General features: G+C 56.8%; 2 protein-coding genes across 2 annotated transcripts; both read right to left on the bottom strand.

Moving 5' to 3' along the window:
• Positions 1-149: 149 nt before the first annotated feature.
• On the bottom strand, positions 150-9,845 carry LOC135995968 (fas-binding factor 1 homolog). The gene is given in 19 exon segments (XM_065647622.1): positions 150-857; positions 1,440-1,685; positions 1,871-2,047; positions 2,856-3,009; positions 3,328-3,435; positions 3,956-4,162; positions 4,523-4,623; positions 4,821-4,905; positions 5,387-5,604; positions 5,695-5,791; positions 5,867-6,000; positions 6,121-6,233; positions 6,516-6,649; positions 6,871-7,000; positions 7,549-8,034; positions 8,037-8,111; positions 8,686-8,727; positions 9,624-9,731; positions 9,836-9,845. Coding segments are annotated over 19 exon segments (2,841 nt in total). The 3' UTR covers positions 150-641.
• Positions 9,846-12,337: 2,492 nt separating this feature from the next.
• LOC135995967 (fas-binding factor 1 homolog) lies at positions 12,338-16,758 on the bottom strand. The gene is given in 7 exon segments (XM_065647620.1): positions 12,338-12,654; positions 13,239-13,362; positions 13,718-13,862; positions 13,968-14,091; positions 14,277-14,450; positions 16,025-16,162; positions 16,606-16,758. Coding segments are annotated over 7 exon segments (1,086 nt in total). The 3' UTR covers positions 12,338-12,426.
• Between the last annotated feature and the right edge of the window lie 2,665 nt (positions 16,759-19,423).

The raw sequence follows: 19,423 nt of genomic DNA, 5'->3' as shown, positions 1-19,423 counted from the left end.
GCAGAGGTGAAGTGTTGTAGGGCGCTTTCCTCAGGATCTCCATAAATAACTGCATAACAGCAAAGAAACGGTCTGGACTTGGGGCCTCTCAGCAGGAGGAGCATGAGACAAAAGAGACTTCGGCTTTTAAAGCCCCACAGTCTGTGCACCCGCTCTTCACGTATCCTTCACAAGCCTGTTGGTCCAGTGGTAATTTTGGGTCGGGGGCCTTCGTTGTTTCTTCTTGGATTCTCTTCCTCTGTCTTCCAGGCAGTTTTTTCTCTGTCCTTATCGCGATATTTTGAAGCATAGAATACAACTAAAGGAATTTAAGTGATTAAACTTATTCTGCAACAGTCCTCCCTTTGTGTTTATTAAGCATCCCTGCTAATGTGTCCAAACGAACTCCTGAAGTCTCTAAGGCCTTGAACTCGTAACCACAGTCTCACATACGATGTTATTACAAGTCACGACAGAACCAGAGCTGACAGAACGGCCACTGGAGCAGAGCCTGATGAAAGGTTCCTGTAGCAGCTGTAGAGTGGCACTCGCCCTGAGGGATGGAGGCCAGACCAACTGTGGCGTCACGGGCGCTGGGGAAGAACTTCGCACTCTGAACTCTCCGAGATCGTTTTTGAAGAGAAAGGAAGAAAGAAAATCCTCTAAGAAATGGTAGGCCGGAGAAGGGAGGACAGATTGACTACTTGCACAGGTGGAGATGCTTTCCTCAGGGCCTTCATAAATGAACGCGTATACTCAATGTCATCGTCCACGGAAGAGGAGGAGGGTGGAGGGGTTGTTGACAGTCGTGAAGTGTTGTATCGTGCTTTCCTGAGGGACTCCAAGAAGTTTCTCTCCTCCTCTAAGCGTTTGTCCTCCTGAGAAGAAAGGAAGGATGGGTGGGAATGATCCCAGAAAGTGCCACAGAAACAGAGTCGCAGTCCAAGGTGTTGCTCATCAACAAGAGAAGGATCCCAAAGCCTCCCTCGTGCCATGGCCCCCTATGAATGTGACCCCTCCCTGGCTCCTCCAGAGCCCAGAACCTCACAGTCTGAGCAGGACCCGCAGGGGAAGCCTCCAAGAGCGTCCCTGCCTGGGGAAAGACCCAGCAGGGACCTGACGGCACAGGATGGGGACACCACAAAGCCAGAGTCCAGCAGAGCTGGCATCTCCCACCCAGGGAAGGGCTGAGCAGAGGGCAACCCCTTCGAGCTGAGGACGATGTCCATCTCGGGTTGGACGTGGAGCCAGCCTGAGACAAGCTGCGAGCATCCCCCTCTCCTTGCCTCTGCTGTCACTCCTCTGGCTGCCCGCGGCTTCTTCCAGCCCACCCGGCCCAGCCCAGGGCTCAGCCCTGATCTCAGGAGACCCCCCGGCTCTCAGGGCCCCGTCGGGTTCACCCAGCCCAGCTCCGCCAGCGGCTCCGCAGCCCCTTCCAGCCCCGCTCTCCCCCGCCTCACCTGCTCGGCCTGGTACTTCAGCAGCTCCACTTGGGCGCTGTACGTGGAAGCTAAGGAGGCCTTTTCCTGGTCCAGACGCCACTCCTGCTGCTTCAGCTGTTCCTGCTGCTGCTTCAGCTGCTCCTGCTGCTGCTTCAGCTGCTCCTGCTGCTGCTGCAGGACCTGCAGCTTGTCCCAGAACTCGCGCTGCATCCTGCGTGCCTCCCCCAGGGCTCGCTCCCCCTCCGCGTGCTTCTGGGCCAAGAGCTGCAAGGCAGAGCGGCTGGGGAGCTTGGGGACAGGGACCCTCGCTGCCCTGGGCTGGGGCTCCTCTGCGCGTCCCCTTGTTCCCCTCCCGGCACAGGATTCATGACTTCAGGAGGGCTGTGAGACCCTGGCTGTGCTGCCAGCCCATGCACCGCTACGAACCGTGGTGCAGACGCTCGGCTTACCTCTTTCGAGCTTCTCATCAGCTCCTCCTGCTGCTGGACACGCAGCGCGGCCCCGTTCACCTTCTCCTTCTCCAGCCTCAGCTCCTGCCAGGCCTTATCCAGCCTCTGCCTGTCTCTCGCCAGCTGCTCCTCCTTGGCTTTCAGCTCCTGGCCCTGCATCTTCAGCTCTGCCCGCTCCTAGGGTGGGCACGGGGGAAACCGATGAATCACCTGCCCTGTCCCGGACACCATCTCACGTCTTCTGAGGGGGAGGCAGAGCCCCTGTTGAGCTCCTCCTGTGGCCGCTTTGGGTGCAGAGCAACAGCCCCCGGTGCTCCAGCAGTGCCCTCACCCCTCCACCTGTGGGGACCAGGGCTGGCAGAGCTGGGACCGGACACACACACACACTCCTTCCTCAGAACGGACGCAGCCCCTCACCGTGCTGCACACCCTCAAACACGCTCACCGCACAGCAGTTCCTCGGCACTGGAAATACCCAGCCTGAGTGGTCCTTTGCCACCCTGGCAGCCCTGAAAAATGCAGCTCTGCCGCACTGTCTGTGCCACATGTCCCCTCTGGACAGCCCTGGGGGGAGCAGAACTGGCTCTGGACACGTCGCCGTGGCACGGGGAGGTTTTGCCTCATCCACCGTGGGGGTTTCCTCTCCCCAGACTCACAACAGAGGCGGCTGCGCCTGGTCTGGCTGCCCAAACTCCTCACGGGTAAAGGGGAGAGACAGAGTTGATGCTTCAGTCAACATCTGAAACGGGCTGGTGGAGCCTGTTCCTGGGACACCCCCATTCTCACCACCCCGAGCGACATCCCTGTCACCAGAAGGCAGCGCTGAACATCTCCCTGGTGAGCAGGACCCACCCGTGAGCCTGCCAGATGCTGCAGGGACAGACACCATTCACGGGCTCCAGGCCGGGGACCTCCTGTGGGCCAGAGAAACGCCCCGGACCCAGCCAGGAGCCTGGCCCGGGCAGAGGACACAGCGTGGGCTCACCTGCTCCAGCAGCCGAGTCTGCTCGCCCAGCCTGGCCTCCGTGTTGGTCACCAGCTCCTGGACACGGCTCCGCTCCTCCTCCATGTCCCTCTTGCACATGTTCTGCAGGTCACTGGAGAACTTCTCCATCTTCTCAATGATGCCGTCCAGAGACCTGTGCAGAGGAGCGAGGGGAGGGTCACCCTGGGGGACACACTTTGTCTCACTGCGAACGAGACGGGGACGTGTGCTGGGCCATAGGCCGGGCAGCCCTGCCCCGAACCTCTCGGGATCAGAGCACAGCCGGAGGAAGATGCAGCTGCTGCTTCGGGGAGCACAGACAGATACTAAATAACAGCCCAGCATCCCTGGGGGCTGCGGGTGGGAGAGAGGATGGGCCCTGCTCCTCCTGTGCTGCGGGCCTGGTTTCCCGGAGGACAGGGAACGCCCTGGCCAGGGATCAACGCGGGGACACGACACCGGCTGTCTGTACCTGGTGTGTGAAGTGGTGCTGGTCAGCACATCCATCTCTTGCTCTTTCAGCCACTTCACGTGCTGGAGCTGCTCCTCGTGTTTCTTGCGCAGTTCCTGGACAGACCCCCTGCAGGACACGGGGAAGGAGCCCAGCATGGGCTGTTACAAACTGGTGCTCCCCGTGACGGGCACCGTGGAAGAGGCTCGGTCGTGGGGCTGAGAACCAGGTCCCAGGAGCTGAGCTGGCAGGGTGGTCTGTCACGGGGCATCCCACAGACTGCCATCCACATCTGGGACGGACCACATCTGGGGGTTATGGGCTTCTCTGCCTAAAACCAGATTTCTCATTGACCCAAACTATGCAGACATCAGCAACTCATTGTTCTGAATAAAAGGAATCTGGGGGAGAGAAAACATGGGGTTCAGCATCTTTCAAAATGCAATGCATTCCGTCGGGATGATGTCTCCAGCCAGATCTCCCTGTCTCCAGCTGCAAAGCAAATCCCCACTCCAAAAGCCACTGAGCTGCCCTCAACCCAGCGCTTCTGGACTCTCCTTTCTCCTTTCACCATCTCCCCAAACCGTTCCCTGGTTCCTTCACCCAGAGCGGGGGTACCGGCACCACATGCCGCTCGTGCCGCTCTCACCTCTGCAGCTCCCGCAGCCGCTGCAGCTCCAGCCGGTGCTGCTCCCGCAGCTCCTCCAGGTCCAGCCGGTGCTGCGCCAGCAGCTCTGCCCGATCGCGCGCCGTGTCCTGCCACTGCTGCCGCAGCTGAGCCACCAGCTGCTCGTTCTGCTGCCGCAGCATCTCCACCCGCTGCCCGTAGTTCTCCTCCAGTAGGGTCACTGAGGTCCTGCCCGGAGAGAGCCCGTGAGGGGTCACGGCACCGAACAAGTGTTGCTTTCATTGCAGTACCCGGCACTCTGCACCCAAAGGGCACACGGGGATTTAGCAGCAGATCGGTGTTGCTGTGTGCGTGGGGAAACTGAGGCAGGGGCTGCTTCGCTCTCCGCATTCTGAGCCCTGAGCCCTCTGCTGCTGCCCAGTGCGGTGCCCTGGTTGGGGACTTGCTGGCAAAGGGACAGGCCCCTCCTCTTGTCACCCACCCAGGGAGGATTTGGGACGCGCCCCAGCACTGTCCCCTCAGGGGAGCTGGATGGGGCTGTAGGCGAGGACCTGCCGGAGGAGGGGAGCACAGGCCAGAGCCCGCTACCTGTGGCTGCTCTTCTGGAGATCCAGGTACTCCCGGTGCTGCTGCTGCGCACTCTCCAGCAACAGTTTGTGATGCGCCCGCTCCTCCTCCAGCATCCGCACCTGCCGGGCACCCGGGGAGAAGGTTCTTGTGCTGCCCCGGGGACAGAACCCCCACAGCAGCACTCGGTGGCCATTGGCATCTCTGGACAGGGAGGTTGCTCCTCTCTCCCGTCACCCTGATGCTGTTTGGAGCAGACGTGGCCCCTTCTCCTCCCCCTGGCTCACCCATGTCCCCCTCCACAGGCGCTGGGGCTCACCTGGCTCTCCAGCTCTGCCACACGGGCCTGGGCGCTCAGCAGCTCTGCCCGACACTCCGATGCTGCTGGGGAGGCGGCCAGCTGGCTGCAGGCAAAAAGCACCCGATGTGGTCAAGCCGAGGAGGCCATGAGAGACAAGATCCCTCCCCAACACCAGCTCCTGCCTCGCAGCTGAAAGCCTCCGTCCCGCTCGGCTGCGGCAGGATTTAGCCTTTTGGCTGCCGAGGGAGCAAAGACCCCAACAGCTCCAAGCCTGGTGCTCCCCTCGCTGCACCCACCCCCTTCCCCGGGCACCCCCAGCTCACAGCCCCTGCCCGCCGCTCGAGGCACTTGGGCTGCAATTCCCTTCTGAGCCCCGTTCAGAGGGCACAAGTCTGAACCCGCACAGGGGAACGGGACTGTGGGCTGGATCAGCGGGACAAAGACCCGCAGCATTACTCCAACCGGAGACAAGAAAGTGCTTAAATGAATTTCATAACTCTGAGGCAGGCGTTGCTGAGAGCTGCTGCTGGAGCAGCCACACGTGGAGCAGACGGGAGCGCTGCGGCCATTGACCGGGCCTTTACCTGACGGGAGAGCGGGGAGCCAGCCCTTCGCCCGCGGTCTCTGAGGGCTCGGCCTTTGTGTCTTGGGCCTCCGAGGGCTCGGCCTTTGTGTCTTGGGTTTCCAAGGGCTTGGTCTTTTTCTCTTGGGCCTCCGAGGGTTCCGCCTTTTTCTCCTGGGTCTCTGAGGGCTCAGCCTTTTTCTCTTGTGCCTCCGAGGGCTCAGCCTTTTTCTCTTGGGCCTCTGAGGGCTCAGCCTTTTTCTCCTGGGTCTCTGAGGGCTCGACCTTCTTCTCCCGGGTCTCCATGGTCTTGGCCTCTATCTTCTGCACCTCGGCCTGTGCTTCGGCTTTCCTGCGAGCCAAGGCAGCCGTCAGCCAGTCCATCGGGTCGGGTTTAGCCGCTGCCTCCTCTGCAGCCCCGAGCTGGCTGGCGGGGCCGGGCCGCCCGGCTGCGGCAGGGCTGGGGATGCTGAGTGCCGGGCTGCCCTTGGCTGGGGACAGCGGGTCCGGGTCCAGGAAATCGTCATCCTCCAAGCCCAGCCAGTCGTCTCCGCCCCTTCTTCTCTGCACGGGGTTCCGTCTGCCTGAACGATCAGGTGTGGAGCGGAGCTCTGGGTTCGGTTCGCTGCCGCTGATCTCGGCAGAAAACCTGAGGAAGAAGAAGCAGCTGCAGACCTGCCTGCAAGGGGATGCGGGGACCTGCCTGCTCAGCCGCAGGGACAGCAGGGTGGTGGCTGGAGCTACAGACACACGCACAGCACCGTACCTCACCGACTGCCCCGTTGCCGGCTGGACCGCGGGCCTGGAGCCCATCGAGGGCTTGTAGGCTCCAAAGACAAGTTCCTCCTTGTCCCAACGCTTTTCCTCCTCTGTTCAGACAAGGAGCCTTGAGCCAGCGCCCAGAGGAGCAGCTGCTGCAAAGACACCAGCCCTCCCCTCCTCCTCCTCCTCCTCCCAGGCTGCCTCGAGGGCAGAGCACAACACTTCTGCATGAGCCGCCTTCCCCCGCGCTGACCCAGAGCCCGTTAACCGCCCTGCTCACCCCGACAGAAAGGGCATTTCCCCTGCAAGGGCATTACAAATAAAGCTCGCTAGCCCAAGCCAATGCTGTCAGCTCTGCAGACCTTCCCAACGTCCCTGGCTGGGCTCACCTGGCTGCTTTGGGAGCTTTTTATCCAGTTTGAACTCCCTATGCTCTCCCGTACCTGGCTTTTCCAGGACTTTGGCCACGGAGCCTCGTCCGAACAACTCATCCAGCTTGGAGCGCGCTGGCCGGAGCTCCTCTCTGTGGGGACACGGTGGCAGATGGTTTCTCCAGAGGCAGGGCTGTCCCTCCTCACACAGCCTGGCCAGGCTGCTCTGGCTCTTCTCTGCCAAACCAGCTGCTCTTGCCCCTTGCTGGGACCCACGGGCAGAAGCTCCAGCATCCCCCCCCAGCACGGTGGCACCGGCTCAACGTGCAGCCCGCCCCCTGCGTTACTCCCACCGCCTCCGCACTGCCCTTACTCTTTTTTTGGGCCATTGCCAATTCCCATCGTATCCAACAGGTTGTCGTCATCAACATCTTCAAACGACGATGTCTTCCTCCTCTGGACCGGGGCCACCGTGCGCAGGGGCGTCTGGCGTGGGGGTAGCTCTGGGGATGGGATCACACATGGGAGGAGGTTTGAGCAGGGCAGGTGTTGGTTTTTTAAACAACAAGAGATCCAAGCAGCCCAGTGGGATTTATCGGGGAGAAAGGCCATTTGAGGGGAGCATCGGACCCATGAGCATCCCCGCTGCAGGAACAAGAGGGGCGAGTGCCTGTAACAGCCAAAGTGCAGCCGGGACCCACCCAGACGTGCCCCCGCTGGGCTTTGCCGTGGACCGCGGATGCTACGGCCACCCAAATCCTGACCCCAAAAACTTGGTCTCATTTGGCACCGTGCAGAACAGGCCGGGTGAGGCCCAAGGGAAAATCTGAGCCTCCCTTCCCGCAAAGGAAAGGCCAGTTCTGTAACCTGTGGCACTCCCTGAGCTGTGGCACAACCAAGCCCGTTATTGAGTTGCTCTAGAAATGACCGCTCTGCTTAGTCACAGATGGGACTGGGTGGCTTTCGATTTCATCAGCTGGGACCTCACACAAACTCAGCCAGGCTGCTGATTCCTTTCCTACAAGGAGGAGGCATCCAGCAACCTGCTTACCTTTCCTGCTGCTCTGTTCCAGTGTTGTCTCAGAGCTGCTCTCAGTGCCACGTTTCACGGGCATCTTCCATGGCCCAGAACCGGGTTTCGATGTCCCCAGGAAATCCCAGTCCGCGTCGTCCTTGTCCTGGAAAGCAAGAGGATGAGGACGGGCACAGGGCGAGCGCTGCGGATGCCTCAGCACTGCTCTTCCCTTGGGAGGCTGGTGCTGGGGGCCGTGGCTGCAGCGCACGGGGGCTGAGATGGGGGGATTTCGGTACTTGAAACGCTCTGTGCCCTGAGTCCTGGGCTGAGATCCTGCTGCTGCCTCCGGGAGAAGCGTCAGGAACACCCAAGCCCATTGCTTTGGGTGAGGGCTCTTCCTACGACGCTTGAGCCGAAGCGCACCCAGGAAGGCTGGGCTGCAGCAGCATGTACCCCCGGGCTTTGCTCCATCCTCGGTACCTGGAAGCCCGTCTCCCACCGGACACCCACTCCCCTCTCCTGTCTTTTCCCCCTGCCAGCGATGCCCGAGAGCTCAGCCCCAGCCCTCAGGACATCCAGACTCTCTCCCCAAATTTGGGCTCACCCCTGCAGCTGCCTTGTTCTCTGCAAGGACCTTGCTGAAGAAATCATCCTCTGCAAACCACCTGTCGGGGCGGGGAGCGGGTGCAGAAGCTGAGGACGGGGCAGGTCAGGAGGACGTGGGGAGCACGGAGAGATCTGAAAGGCACTCACTCCTTGCTGGCCCGCACGCTGCTGCTCCAGGCTCTCCCACCGCTGCTCCCGGCCGGCTGGGAAGCTCTGGCAGATGTAACACGGGGTTCAACTGGAAAAACGCAGGGAGAGAGCAGGATGATGGACACGGCCATAGCCCAGGCCTGGGCACTCCACAGGGGGATTTGCCAGCTTCTCATGGACCACAGAGGCTTTTAATCAGAGACAAACTTCCCTTCACCTCCCCAGACCGACGGACAACCTGTTCAGTGGCCTCTGGCTCTGGGAACCCGGCTGTCCCCCCTGCTCCCTGCTGCCTCCCCCCTCACAACTGGAGCCTCTCGCAGATCAAGGGCTGTTGCACCAGCAACTCCTGCTCCCAGGAAGGGAGGACCAGGACAAGGATGCTGCCCTTTCAGCTGCAAAGAAGCTTCATTTTACCATCATATCCCCGCAGGTCCTCAAGGATGTCATCAATAGAGCCTGAAACAAGACAAATTCAAGGTGCTGAGGCAGGTGAGCTCATCAAGCTGGTGCAGAAAAGCCCCCAATGTCAATAAGGCTTGCTCTTCCGAGATCCCCCAAGAAGAAAGATTTGGGCTCAAGCACCAGCAATGTAATGTCTGCCATGTCTTCCACAGAGAGCTGCCAGGGCCAGGACTTGACCCCAAATGCACTGCTTCAGTATCAGGGGCAGCAAGAGGCCTCTAAACCAGCAGTTAGGGAGCAGGGGAGGGGAAGAACTGAAATAAACGCATATATTCTCCTCCAGATTTGGGAAAACCCACAGGAACAGAATATAGGAGCCCAGGAAGCAAATCCCTTTGACTGGAGAGGCAGGTGAATATGTTTGGGTCAGCAATGACACAATGCACTGAGCTGCACCTTTCACACAGGGATGGCGACCGTTCCGGTAGCCAGGGCTGCCACCTCATCCCAGTGTCCCCCCTCCTCCGTCCCAGGCATCCCCAGCACACCAAAGCACCTACGGACAGGGAAAGGAGACCACGCCAGTGTACTTACCACTTATGCTTCTCTTGACTCGCGTAGCCTACGGAGAAAGGCAAATTCCCTCATTGCAAAACCAAGCGAGTCTGAGCTGGACTTTCTCAGCACACTAAAGCCAGAGGCAGGTTTCTCCAGAGAAGCCCAGCAGCACCAGCGAAGCCCTCGTCCCGCCCGCGCTGCTTGGGAAATGGCAGGTGAAACCCCGGGCAAGCAGAGAGATGTGACACCTTCAGTGACACCAGGGAGCTCAGCCCCTCCTGCCTGCCAGCTGGGCAGAAGCCCCCAGCCCTCGGGATGGCTCCTGCCTGCCAGCCAGTGCCACAGCAGCACTGGGGATTTCCCAGGCCTGCCTGAGCACCCATCACACTCACCATGGCAAGAGCCGGGCTTTCCCTTGCTCAAGATGGTCTCCTCGCAGATTCCTCCGCTGTCAGCCCCCGGGGGGGATCGAAGATCCTTGCTCACGTCCACACTCTGACCTGCAGGGAGAGGAGGATTTCCCGACTTGCTGTTAAACCTACGTCCCCCTGCCGCCCCCCCGGCTGGCTCCCTGCTGCTCGCGCCTCTCCAAGGCCCTGGAAACCAGGCTCCATCTCAGCCTTAAACACACCCGCAATCACAGAATCGCAGAAGTATTCTGGTTGGAAAAGACCCTCAAGATCATTGAGTCCAACCATAAACCTCACACTACCAAGTCCGCCCCCACCCCATGTCCCTGAGAACCTCATCTCTGCATCTTTCAAACCCCTCCAGGGATGGGGACTCCACCACTGCCCTGGGCAGCCTGTTCCAGTGCCCCACAGCCCTTTGGGGAAGAAATTGTTCCCCAGATCCAGCCTCAACCTCCCCTGCCGCAACTTGGGGCCGTTTCCTCTCATCCCAGCGCTTGTTCCTGGGGAGCAGAGCCCGACCCCCCCTGGCTCCAAGCTCCTTTCGGGCAGTTCAGAGATCAGAAGGTCTCCCCTCAGCTCCTGTTCTCCAGCTGAACCCCCAGCTCCCTCGGCCGCTCCCATCACACTTGTGCTCCAGCCCCTCACCAGCTCTCCTGCTCTTCTCTGGACACACTCCAGTAGCTCAAGGCGTCAACCGAAGTCTCCAGATCCACAAGTCGCCGAGATGAACAGCACCTCCCGCGATGCTGCAGGACGGAGCAGCCGCCGCGGCACCGACCGCACCGACCGCACCAACCGCACCAACCGCACCGACCGCACCGACCGCACCAACCGCACCAACGGCACCGACCGCACCAACGGCACCGACCGCACCAACCGCACCGACCGCACCAACGGCACCGACCGCACCGACCGCACCAACGGCACCGGCCGCACCAACCGCCGCCGCTCCGCGTCCCGTGGCCGCGACACCGGGGGCCCTCGCGCCCCCGGCCCCCAGCGGGCGCGGGCCTGGTGGCCATGGCCGCAGCGTCCCGGTCCCCGGGCTCACGGCAGCCCCGGCCCCGCCCGGCCCCGCCCGGCCCTTCCCTTCCCTTCCCTTCCCTTCCCTTCCCGGCCCTTCTCCTCTCGCCGGGTGCTGGGAAATGGAGTCCCCGGCGGGCCCGGGGCAGGGCCGGCAGCTCCAGCCCCGGCGGCTCCGCTGCCCCCCGGGGCACTTTCAAACCTCTTTTCAAAGCCTACACGCCTAATGGCTTCAAACACTGAAACCTTCTGGACGGGCTTTCTCGAGGCTCTTGTCTAAGTGTGTCTCCTTCAGTGCAGAGCAGCTGCTGAGCCTGCAGAGAACTACGGAATTTCACTTCGGCTTGAGAACAAGTGACAGAATCCCAGAATCCCCGCCTGGCTGGGGCTGAAGGGCCCCCTGGAGATCCCCCAGCCCAGCCCCCCTGCTCACGCAGGGTCACCAGAGCAGATCACACAGGTCGGTCCAGGCGGGTTTGAATGTCTCCAGAGAAGGAGACTCCACACCCGCTCTGGGCAGCCTGGTCCAGGCTCTGGCACCTCCCAGCAAAGAAGTTTCTCCTCATGTTCAGCTGGACCCTCCTGTGTTTCAGTCTGTGCCCGTTGCCCCTCACCCTGGCGTTGGGCACCACTGAACAGAGTCTGGTCCATCCTCTGACACCCACCCTGAGATATTGATCACATTGATCAGATCCCTCTCAGCTTCTCTGCTCCAGCTCAACAGCCCCAGCTCTCTCAGCCTTTCCTCACAAGAAAGATGCTCCAGACCCATCAGCATCTTTGTAGCCCAGCGCTGGACTCTCTCCAGTAATTCCTTGTCCTTCTTAAACTGGGGAGCCCAGAACTGGACACACAACTCAGATGGGGCCTCACCAGGGCAGAGCAGAGGGGGAGGATTCACCTCCCTCAACCTGCTGGCCACGCTCCTCCTCATGGACCCCGGGTACCATCGACCTTCTTGGCCACAGGGCGCGTTGCTGGCTCATGGTCAACCTGTTGTCAACCAGAACTCCTGTGACAGCTCGGCCCTACCACGGCCGGCAGGATCCACCCCTACGGGGGCAACTGCCTCCCGGTAGCGCTGGCCGGGTGGCCAGTGGCACTCGCCCTGACGGATGGAGGCCAGACAAACAGGGCAGCTGGAGCTGTACTGGGTTCACTGGGCACCAGGACCTTCTGGTAAAAGCAACAGCTTTCCTCTGCTAATCCAGACAGCCCTGCGCGAGCCCCGAGTCAATATAAAAACAAACTGAAGGAAATCAGACAAAGCTCCTTGGGAATGCATGGGGAGGAAAAAACAGCCTGGACACCTCACTTGGGATTGTTGTTTTCTGCAAGATGGCCTTTAAAAACCAGAAGAACCTCCCAGAACAACCTCCAGACCCAAGGACCTGGGTCAACTGATTTCTGCCCTCAAACACCGGCTTCATCATTCCAGGTCAAATTGGCAGTTTCTCCAACTACCATCTGTGGGTTTTTTGGCTCCAGAGAAGGACGAGAATTTCCTTCCCAGCTCCATCAGCAAAGTGGTGCCACACACAGATTCCTGTGCACAAAACTGTCACAGAAATGTTCTTGACCCCAGGTTTCCCATACCAGAATCTCAGACGTTTGTGCTTTAAAAAATAATTTAATTATAAGATACAAAACAACTTGAAAGGTACAGCAAAGAAACAGTCCAGACTGGGGGCCTTTCAGGGGTTGGAACACAAGGCAAAAGAGACTTGGGCTTTTAAACCCATTTCTCTTAAGAAACCCTCTAAGAAATGGTGGTCAGGAGCAGGGAGGACGGCCGGGATGCTCGCAGAGGTGAAGTGCAGTAGGGCGCTTTCCTCAGGATCTCCAGAAATAACTGCGTAACCTCAAAGAAATCGTGGTCCGGAGAAGGGCAGAAGGACGGACGGGATGCTGACAGACATGAAGTGTTGTATCGAGCTTTCTTGAGGGACTCCAAGAAGATCTTCTCCCTTTCTAAGTAATCATCCTCCTGAGAAGAGAGGAAGGATGGGTGGGAATGATCCCAGAAAGTGCCACAGAAACAGGGTCACAGTCCAAGGTGTTGCTCATCAACAAGAGAAGGATCCCAAAGCCTCCCTCGTACCATGGCCCCCCATGAAGGGGACCCCTCCTCATGCTCCTCCAGAGCCTAGAACCTCACAGTCTGAGCAAGACCCGCAGGGGAAGCCTCCAAGAGCGTCCCTGCCTGGGGAAAGACCCAGCAGGGACCTGACGGCACAGGATGGGGACACCACAAAGCCAGAGTCCAGCAGAGCCAGCGTCTCCCACCCAGGGAAGGGCTGAGCAGAGGGCAACCCCTTCGAGCCGAGGACGATGTCCATCTCAGGTTGGACGTGGAGCCAGCCTGAGACAAGCTGCGAGCATCCCCCTCTCCTTGCCTCTGCTGTCACTCCTCTGGCTGCCCGCGGCTCCTTCCAGCCCACCCGGCCCAGCCCAGGGCTCAGCCCTGATCTCAGGAGACCCCCGAGGCTCTCAGGGCCCTGTCGGGTTCACCCAGCCCAGCTCCGCCAGCAGCTCCGCAGCCCCTTCCAGCCCTGCTCTCCCCTGCCTCACCCACTGGGCCTGGAACTTCAGCAGCTGCACCTGGGCACTGAGCACGGGGTTGTCGGCCACGGGCAGGGACTCCCCGATATCCCGCGGGCTGTGCCGAGGGAGCGTCCTAGTGGGAGGCAGAAAGTCTGGAACAGGAGCCGGAGTGCGAGATGCTGCCATTAGATGAACTGCAGACGTAGACACCACAGCATCCCTTGTTCTGCTGCCTGCGTGTCCCTGCAGCGGGGTCCTCCCCAGCCTCCCAGGACAAACGGGCTTTAACTCGCCTGCCTCTCCCCTCCTGCCCCCTCCAGGCACTGCCCTGGCTCAGAGAGCTCCGCTGAGCCCCTGCAGAGGACGAGAGGGCAACTCGCACCTGAGGTTTATATGCAGGGGCACTAAACCAGCCCCCAGGACCATCCCAAGCCTCCTGAGACACAGGTACAAGCGCAGCTGCCCCCCGGCAAGTCCCTTCCCACCTGCAGCGTGCGGAAGCCTCAGCCAGGGTGCTGGAGAGACCATCGGTCGGGGCACCGAGGTCCTGGGCTGTGGTCAGCGGTGTCACAGGGTGGTTGGGCAGCTCCTCACGGGGCTATTCATGCCGTCTCCTCTGGTGAGCCGTGCTCAGCCGCTGCTGCGCGGTCTCTGGGAGAAAGGGAGAGAGAGAAGCTGTCAGAAAAGCTTCAGGCCTTGTGCACCGTGGCCCCTGGCCCAGTTGGGAGGGTGAGGAGACACTTCCCTGATGCAGACGCTCCTGCTGCTTCAGTTGCTCCTGCTGCTGCTGCAGGACCTGCAGCTTGTCGCGGAACTGGGATTCCATCCTGTGTGCCTCCCCCAGGGCTCGCTCCCCCTCCGCGTGCTTCTGGGCTAAGAGCTGCAAGGCAGAGCGGCTGGGGAGCTTGGGGACAGGGACCCTCGCTGCCCTGGGCTGGGGCTCCTCTGCGCGTCCCCTTGTTCCCCTCCCGGCACAGGATTCACGACTTCAGGAAGGCTGTGAGACCCCGGCTGTGCTGCCGGCCCGTGCTCGGCTGCGAACCGTGGTGCAGACGCTGCGCTTACCTCATTGGCGCTTCTCGTCAGCTCCTCCTGCTGCTGGACACGCAGCGCGGTCCCGTTCACCTTCTTCTCCAGCCTCAGCTCCTGCCAGGCCTCGTCCAGCCTCTGCCTGTCTCTCGCCAGCTGCTCCTCCTTGGCTTTCAGCTCCTGGCCCTGCATCTTCGGCTCTGCCCGCTCCTAGGGTGGGCACGGGGGAAACCGATGCATCACCTGCCCTGTCCCTGACACCATCTCACGTCTTCCCAAGGGGAGGCAGAGCCCCTGTTGAGCTCCTCGTGTGGCCGCTTTGGGTGCAGAGCAACAGCCCTCGGTTCTGCAGGTCACTGCACACGTTCTCCATGTTCTCACTGAAGACCTAACGACCTTGGGCAACTGATTTCTCCCCTCAAATACTGACTCCATCATTCCAGGACAAATTTCCAGTTTCTACCATCACTGCATGTGGGTTTTCACATCAAATCCCCATAATTAACAGTTGCAAAATGCTTTGAGATAGTGCTACAAAAATAGTAACAGTTGAAAGAAGGGCAGAACGTCTATTATCAGCACCTGGTTGATTAGTACTACTTGGTTTTGTCCTCAGAGCAGTATCACTATCTTGTGCTGGGGATGGAACAGAGGCCAAAGGAGTTTCTGCAGGGCAGCAAAAGAAGGGGGTGCTGGAAAACACGAATGTGTCTTCTGGAAAGCTGAAGGAAGCAGAGGCTCCAGAGAAGGACGAGTATTTCCTTCCCAGCTCCATGAGCAAAGTAGTGCCACATGCAGATTCACGTGCACAAAACTGTCGCAGAAATGTTCTTGACCCCAGGTTTCCCATAGCAGAGTCTCACACGTTAGTATTTAAAAAATCATCTCTTTACAAGATTAAAAACAACTTAAAAGGTACAGCAAAGAGACAGTCCGGACAGGGGCCTCTCGGCGGGAGGGACCACAAGACTCTATGTGAACAGAGACCTTCTCAGGTTGGCCAGAAGCATTCCCCTGCCCAACTGGTAAAGCTGGAAAAGTCACTAAAGCTTTGTTAAATGAGACCATACCCCGATTTGGGGTCCCCGCTGTGATGTCCTCTGATAGAAGACAGGTAAGTTCAAGCCACAGCAGCTTCTACTGTGTCTTTAGGCATTAAAGTGCATAACCAAACCCAAAGTGTATCCAAACCAAAGCCAAAATTCTTTTGCAATAGAGATCTACAAAATATTATCATCTCGGGTTGCGGTACGGCATAGCTCTTTGTTACCCCACAACAGTACCTAATCGAGCATTGTCACGTAATTCAAGTAAAAATTATTAGCATTAAAATTAGAGTCACAAACATCAACAGCTACTTTGACTAGGTCGAATCCGTAGCCATGAAGCAAGCTTATGCCAAATTTCTTCAGAACTCCAAGATGTATCATCTTCAGTGACTTCATGTCATACTTTAGTTGATTCCCAAAAGGATTTGCGGTTGCTCCTATTTCAATACCGTGGGCACAGCCCAAATTTGCTTTGTAAGAGTCTTTAGCTTGTACCAAAAGCAAAATTCACTATTGGCAAGACTATAATTATCACCAATAATGCTAACGAGGGATATTTAGTTGTTTCAGATTCGACCTGTCCACATTTTTCCTTTAGTTCATGTTGGGCTATAATAGTTTTCACTAAAGACCCGTGTAAAGGCCACCTTGGAGTAAAAGCATTTGTTACTGCACTCGTACTTTTTAGAGTCACTGAGATCAACGCTGAGAGAATTGGACAGCGGAAGGTCCTACTGGCTCCGACGTCTGTTTCTTATCTGCTGCTTTCTTCACTCTTGAATACTGAATCCAGGCAGGTTGCTCTTTAATCTTGATGGCAGTAAAGGCCGGCAGCAATACCTGGAACAGCCCATTCCACTTCTCTTCTGAAGGCTGACATGAAAAAGCTTTAACGGAAACTTCATCTATTGGCTTGAAAGAAAAGACTTCAGTTTTCTTTGGCTCGAGGCTTCACTCTAATTCTGAGCAGCGCTAAAGGTAGTGCTTGATTCTACTTCCAGTTAGTTTCTTGACAAATTCTGTTTATCTGCTGTTCGATTATATAACTCAGTTTCTTTTCCACCTGCCCACTTGCTTAAGACTTGTAGAGAGTTGGCAACTGCCAATCGATCTCTGATGCTCTACTGACTTGCAGCACTACCTGTGCAACAAAACGGGGCCCTCTATCAGAGGACATCACAGCGGGTACCCCAGATCGGGGTATGATCTCATTTAACAAAGCTTTAGTTACTTTTCCAGCTTTACTAGTTGGGCAGGGGAATGCTTCTGGCCAACCTGAGAAGGTCTCTGTTCACATACCGCAAGGTAGAGTTTACTGATGGTGGTTCGAGGAGACAGCCACCCGGGATCGGAGACATCGCTCTCATATCTCTCTCTGTCTTTTCAGCAGCTTGTCTCGCAGTATCAGCTGCCAATTTATTTCCAGCTTCCTGATCAGTGTCTCCTTTTCGATTCTCCTTGAAATGCATGACGGCAACTTGTCCAGTAACAGCCCGGCTTCCGACAATTGGAGTACCATGTTTAATCTGTTCTCCTTGTGCTGTTAATAAACTTGGGCCTTTTCAAATGGTCCATGGGCTTGCAGCACTCCCAAAGCATACTTGGAATCAGTGCAAATATTACTCTTCTTCTCTCTGGATAATTCTAAAGCTCGTGCGTGTGCAGCTGTCTGGGCAGAAGCCCCAGGAGGCAAAGGTTTAGCTTCGATTACCTCGTGGGTAGTTGGTAGGGCATACCCAGCTTTATGTACTCCTTGCTTTACAAAGCTGCTTCCATCAGTGAACCAGGAGTCTTCAGCGTCTTCCTGTTCCTTTAAATCCCGTCTGCTGGAGTAAACAGCTCCCATTGTTTCCAAGCAATCCTGGACCACAGGCTCTGAAACAGATCCACTGAGGAAAGGGGCTGCATTGACAATGTTGGTAATGGCAATATTCACATCACCTTGTTCCACCAATACCGCCTGGTATTCAGGAATCTCCAGGGAGATAACCCATGGATACCTTTTGGTTCCAGTACGGTTGTGACTGTGTGGGACACCAATACGGTCATTTTCTGTCCCCTGGTGAACTCAGGAGCTTCCTATACAGCGAGTGCAAGAGCTGCCACAGCTCCAAGACATCCAGGCCAGCCTTTGCTCGCTTCATCTGACTGCTTAGGGAAGCAGCCGCTGCTCGGTTCTGAGGACTCAATTGCTGCGCTAGAACACGCCAAGCAATGCTTGGCCTTTCGTGTGAGTATAACTAAAACGGCTTGGTGATATCTGGGAGACCCAGGTTCTTGGTTTAGTTGTGCAAATGCCCTCAAATGCTTCTCTTGTCCAATTCAACTTGGAAGTCTTTTTGTTTCACGGTTCATACAAAAGCTTTACTAAAAGTCCAAAATTATAAACTCCAAGTCTGCACCAACGTGTCATTCTAAGAAATGTCCAGCAAATAGCTTCTTTTTGCTCCATCCCCAGCCCTGGCTGCCCTCCGGAGATCTCGAATCCCAGATAAGTCACTTGGTGCTGTATCAGCTGGGCTTTCTGTTGGGAAGCTCGACACCCACTACATCTCACAAAATTTAGCAGACTTACAGTGCATTGCATACGGTCTTCTTTGGTTTCTGTGGCTATCAGGAGATCACAAAGTCTCATTTCCTGGAGGAGCTTCCCCGCTCTCAAGTTCTGCATTCTTTGATTTACTAGGAACTCTTGAAGCCCATAGCCCTGGAAATACTCGATCCAACATTTCCTGAGGTCTATGGCTTTGCTTGTCAGTTTGAATCACTGCCAAATTTAAAAGCTCAATTCTTTTATCTTGAATGTCACTTCACCTTGCTTGAATGTTATTATTGCTTGCAATTGTTTTCATAAGTCTCGTCTCCGTAACAGTTTTGGAGACCCAGGCATAGATGAGAACTTAGGAATTCCAATTTGTTTTCCTAATTTCTATTTCATTGGCTGTTGAGGAAAGCTTTCTCTTCTTGGCCAGTAGCTCCCACAACAGTTACAAAATCTTCATCTAATGGTATCAATTCCTGATTCAAAACTGAATAAGACGTTCCAGTATCAACTAAACACTCTGATTCTTTTCCCTGTTTTCCTCGTCTCTCTCCAGAGTTTCACCACCTCAGAAGGGCAGGGCAAATAATCTTCAATTCTACACCCCGTGGGGACACACACTCTTCTATCTCGCCCTCCCCTATCATCAGGGGAGTTTCCTGTCTTATTCTACACGCTGAACGGCATCGTTTCAACTTCCCCTGAGCTTTATTCCGCTCCCTTTTTCATGTGAACACAGCTGGATCCTGTGGTGGCAAGTTAATACCGCATTCTGTCTGCCACTCTGGGGGTTTTCGCAAAGTGAAAAACGTATCAGCATACATGACCTGAGCCCACTTTCCTTCTCTCTTCAAGAATAACGTTCACGTGGCATAATTCAGAGTTTCATTCAGAGGCCACTTTTCCTCATCATCTAATTTATACAATGGCGACTGAATATAATATGTCAGCAAGGTTTCTCTATTCACATTATCACCAGGTGGTTCCCCAATCTCCTTCCTGTGAACTAACATAAGGTTAGTATGAAGTTAGTTATAACGGATGAGTTTCTTACTATTAATTACTAGTCAAATATAAGCTAAGCGCTCTGCTTCTAAACAACGTGTTCCTTAATCTTCAGGTCTCTTTGTCAGGCAGAACGATTTAAAACTTGAAAAATATCCCCTCGTTTTGCAGGTGGTTAGAAAGCATTTGCCATGTTGTCGTTGGTTAACCATGGGGACATCTTTGTAACTTAATCCCAGTCTACATTAATTTAGCAGCTTCTCTTCAGTCCAGAGAAGGGAGGACGGTCGGGATGCCGGCAGAGGTGAAGTGTTGTAGGGCGCTTTCCTCAGGATCTCCATAAATAACTGCATAACAGCAAAGAAACGGTCTGGACTTGGGGCCTCTCAGCAGGAGGAGCATGAGACAAAAGAGACTTCGGCTTTTAAAGCCCCACAGTCTGTGCACCCGCTCTTCACGTATCCTTCACAAGCCTGTTGGTCCAGTGGTAATTTTGGGTCGGGGGCCTTCGTTGTTTCTTCTTGGATTCTCTTCCTCTGTCTTCCAGGCAGTTTTTTCTCTGTCCTTATTGCGATATTTTGAAGCAT

This window comes from Caloenas nicobarica, chromosome 18, assembly GCF_036013445.1.
Source record: "Caloenas nicobarica isolate bCalNic1 chromosome 18, bCalNic1.hap1, whole genome shotgun sequence".
In the NCBI taxonomy this organism is placed as follows: Eukaryota; Metazoa; Chordata; class Aves; order Columbiformes; family Columbidae; genus Caloenas; species Caloenas nicobarica.
This window is presented reverse-complemented; position numbering and strand designations above follow the sequence as displayed.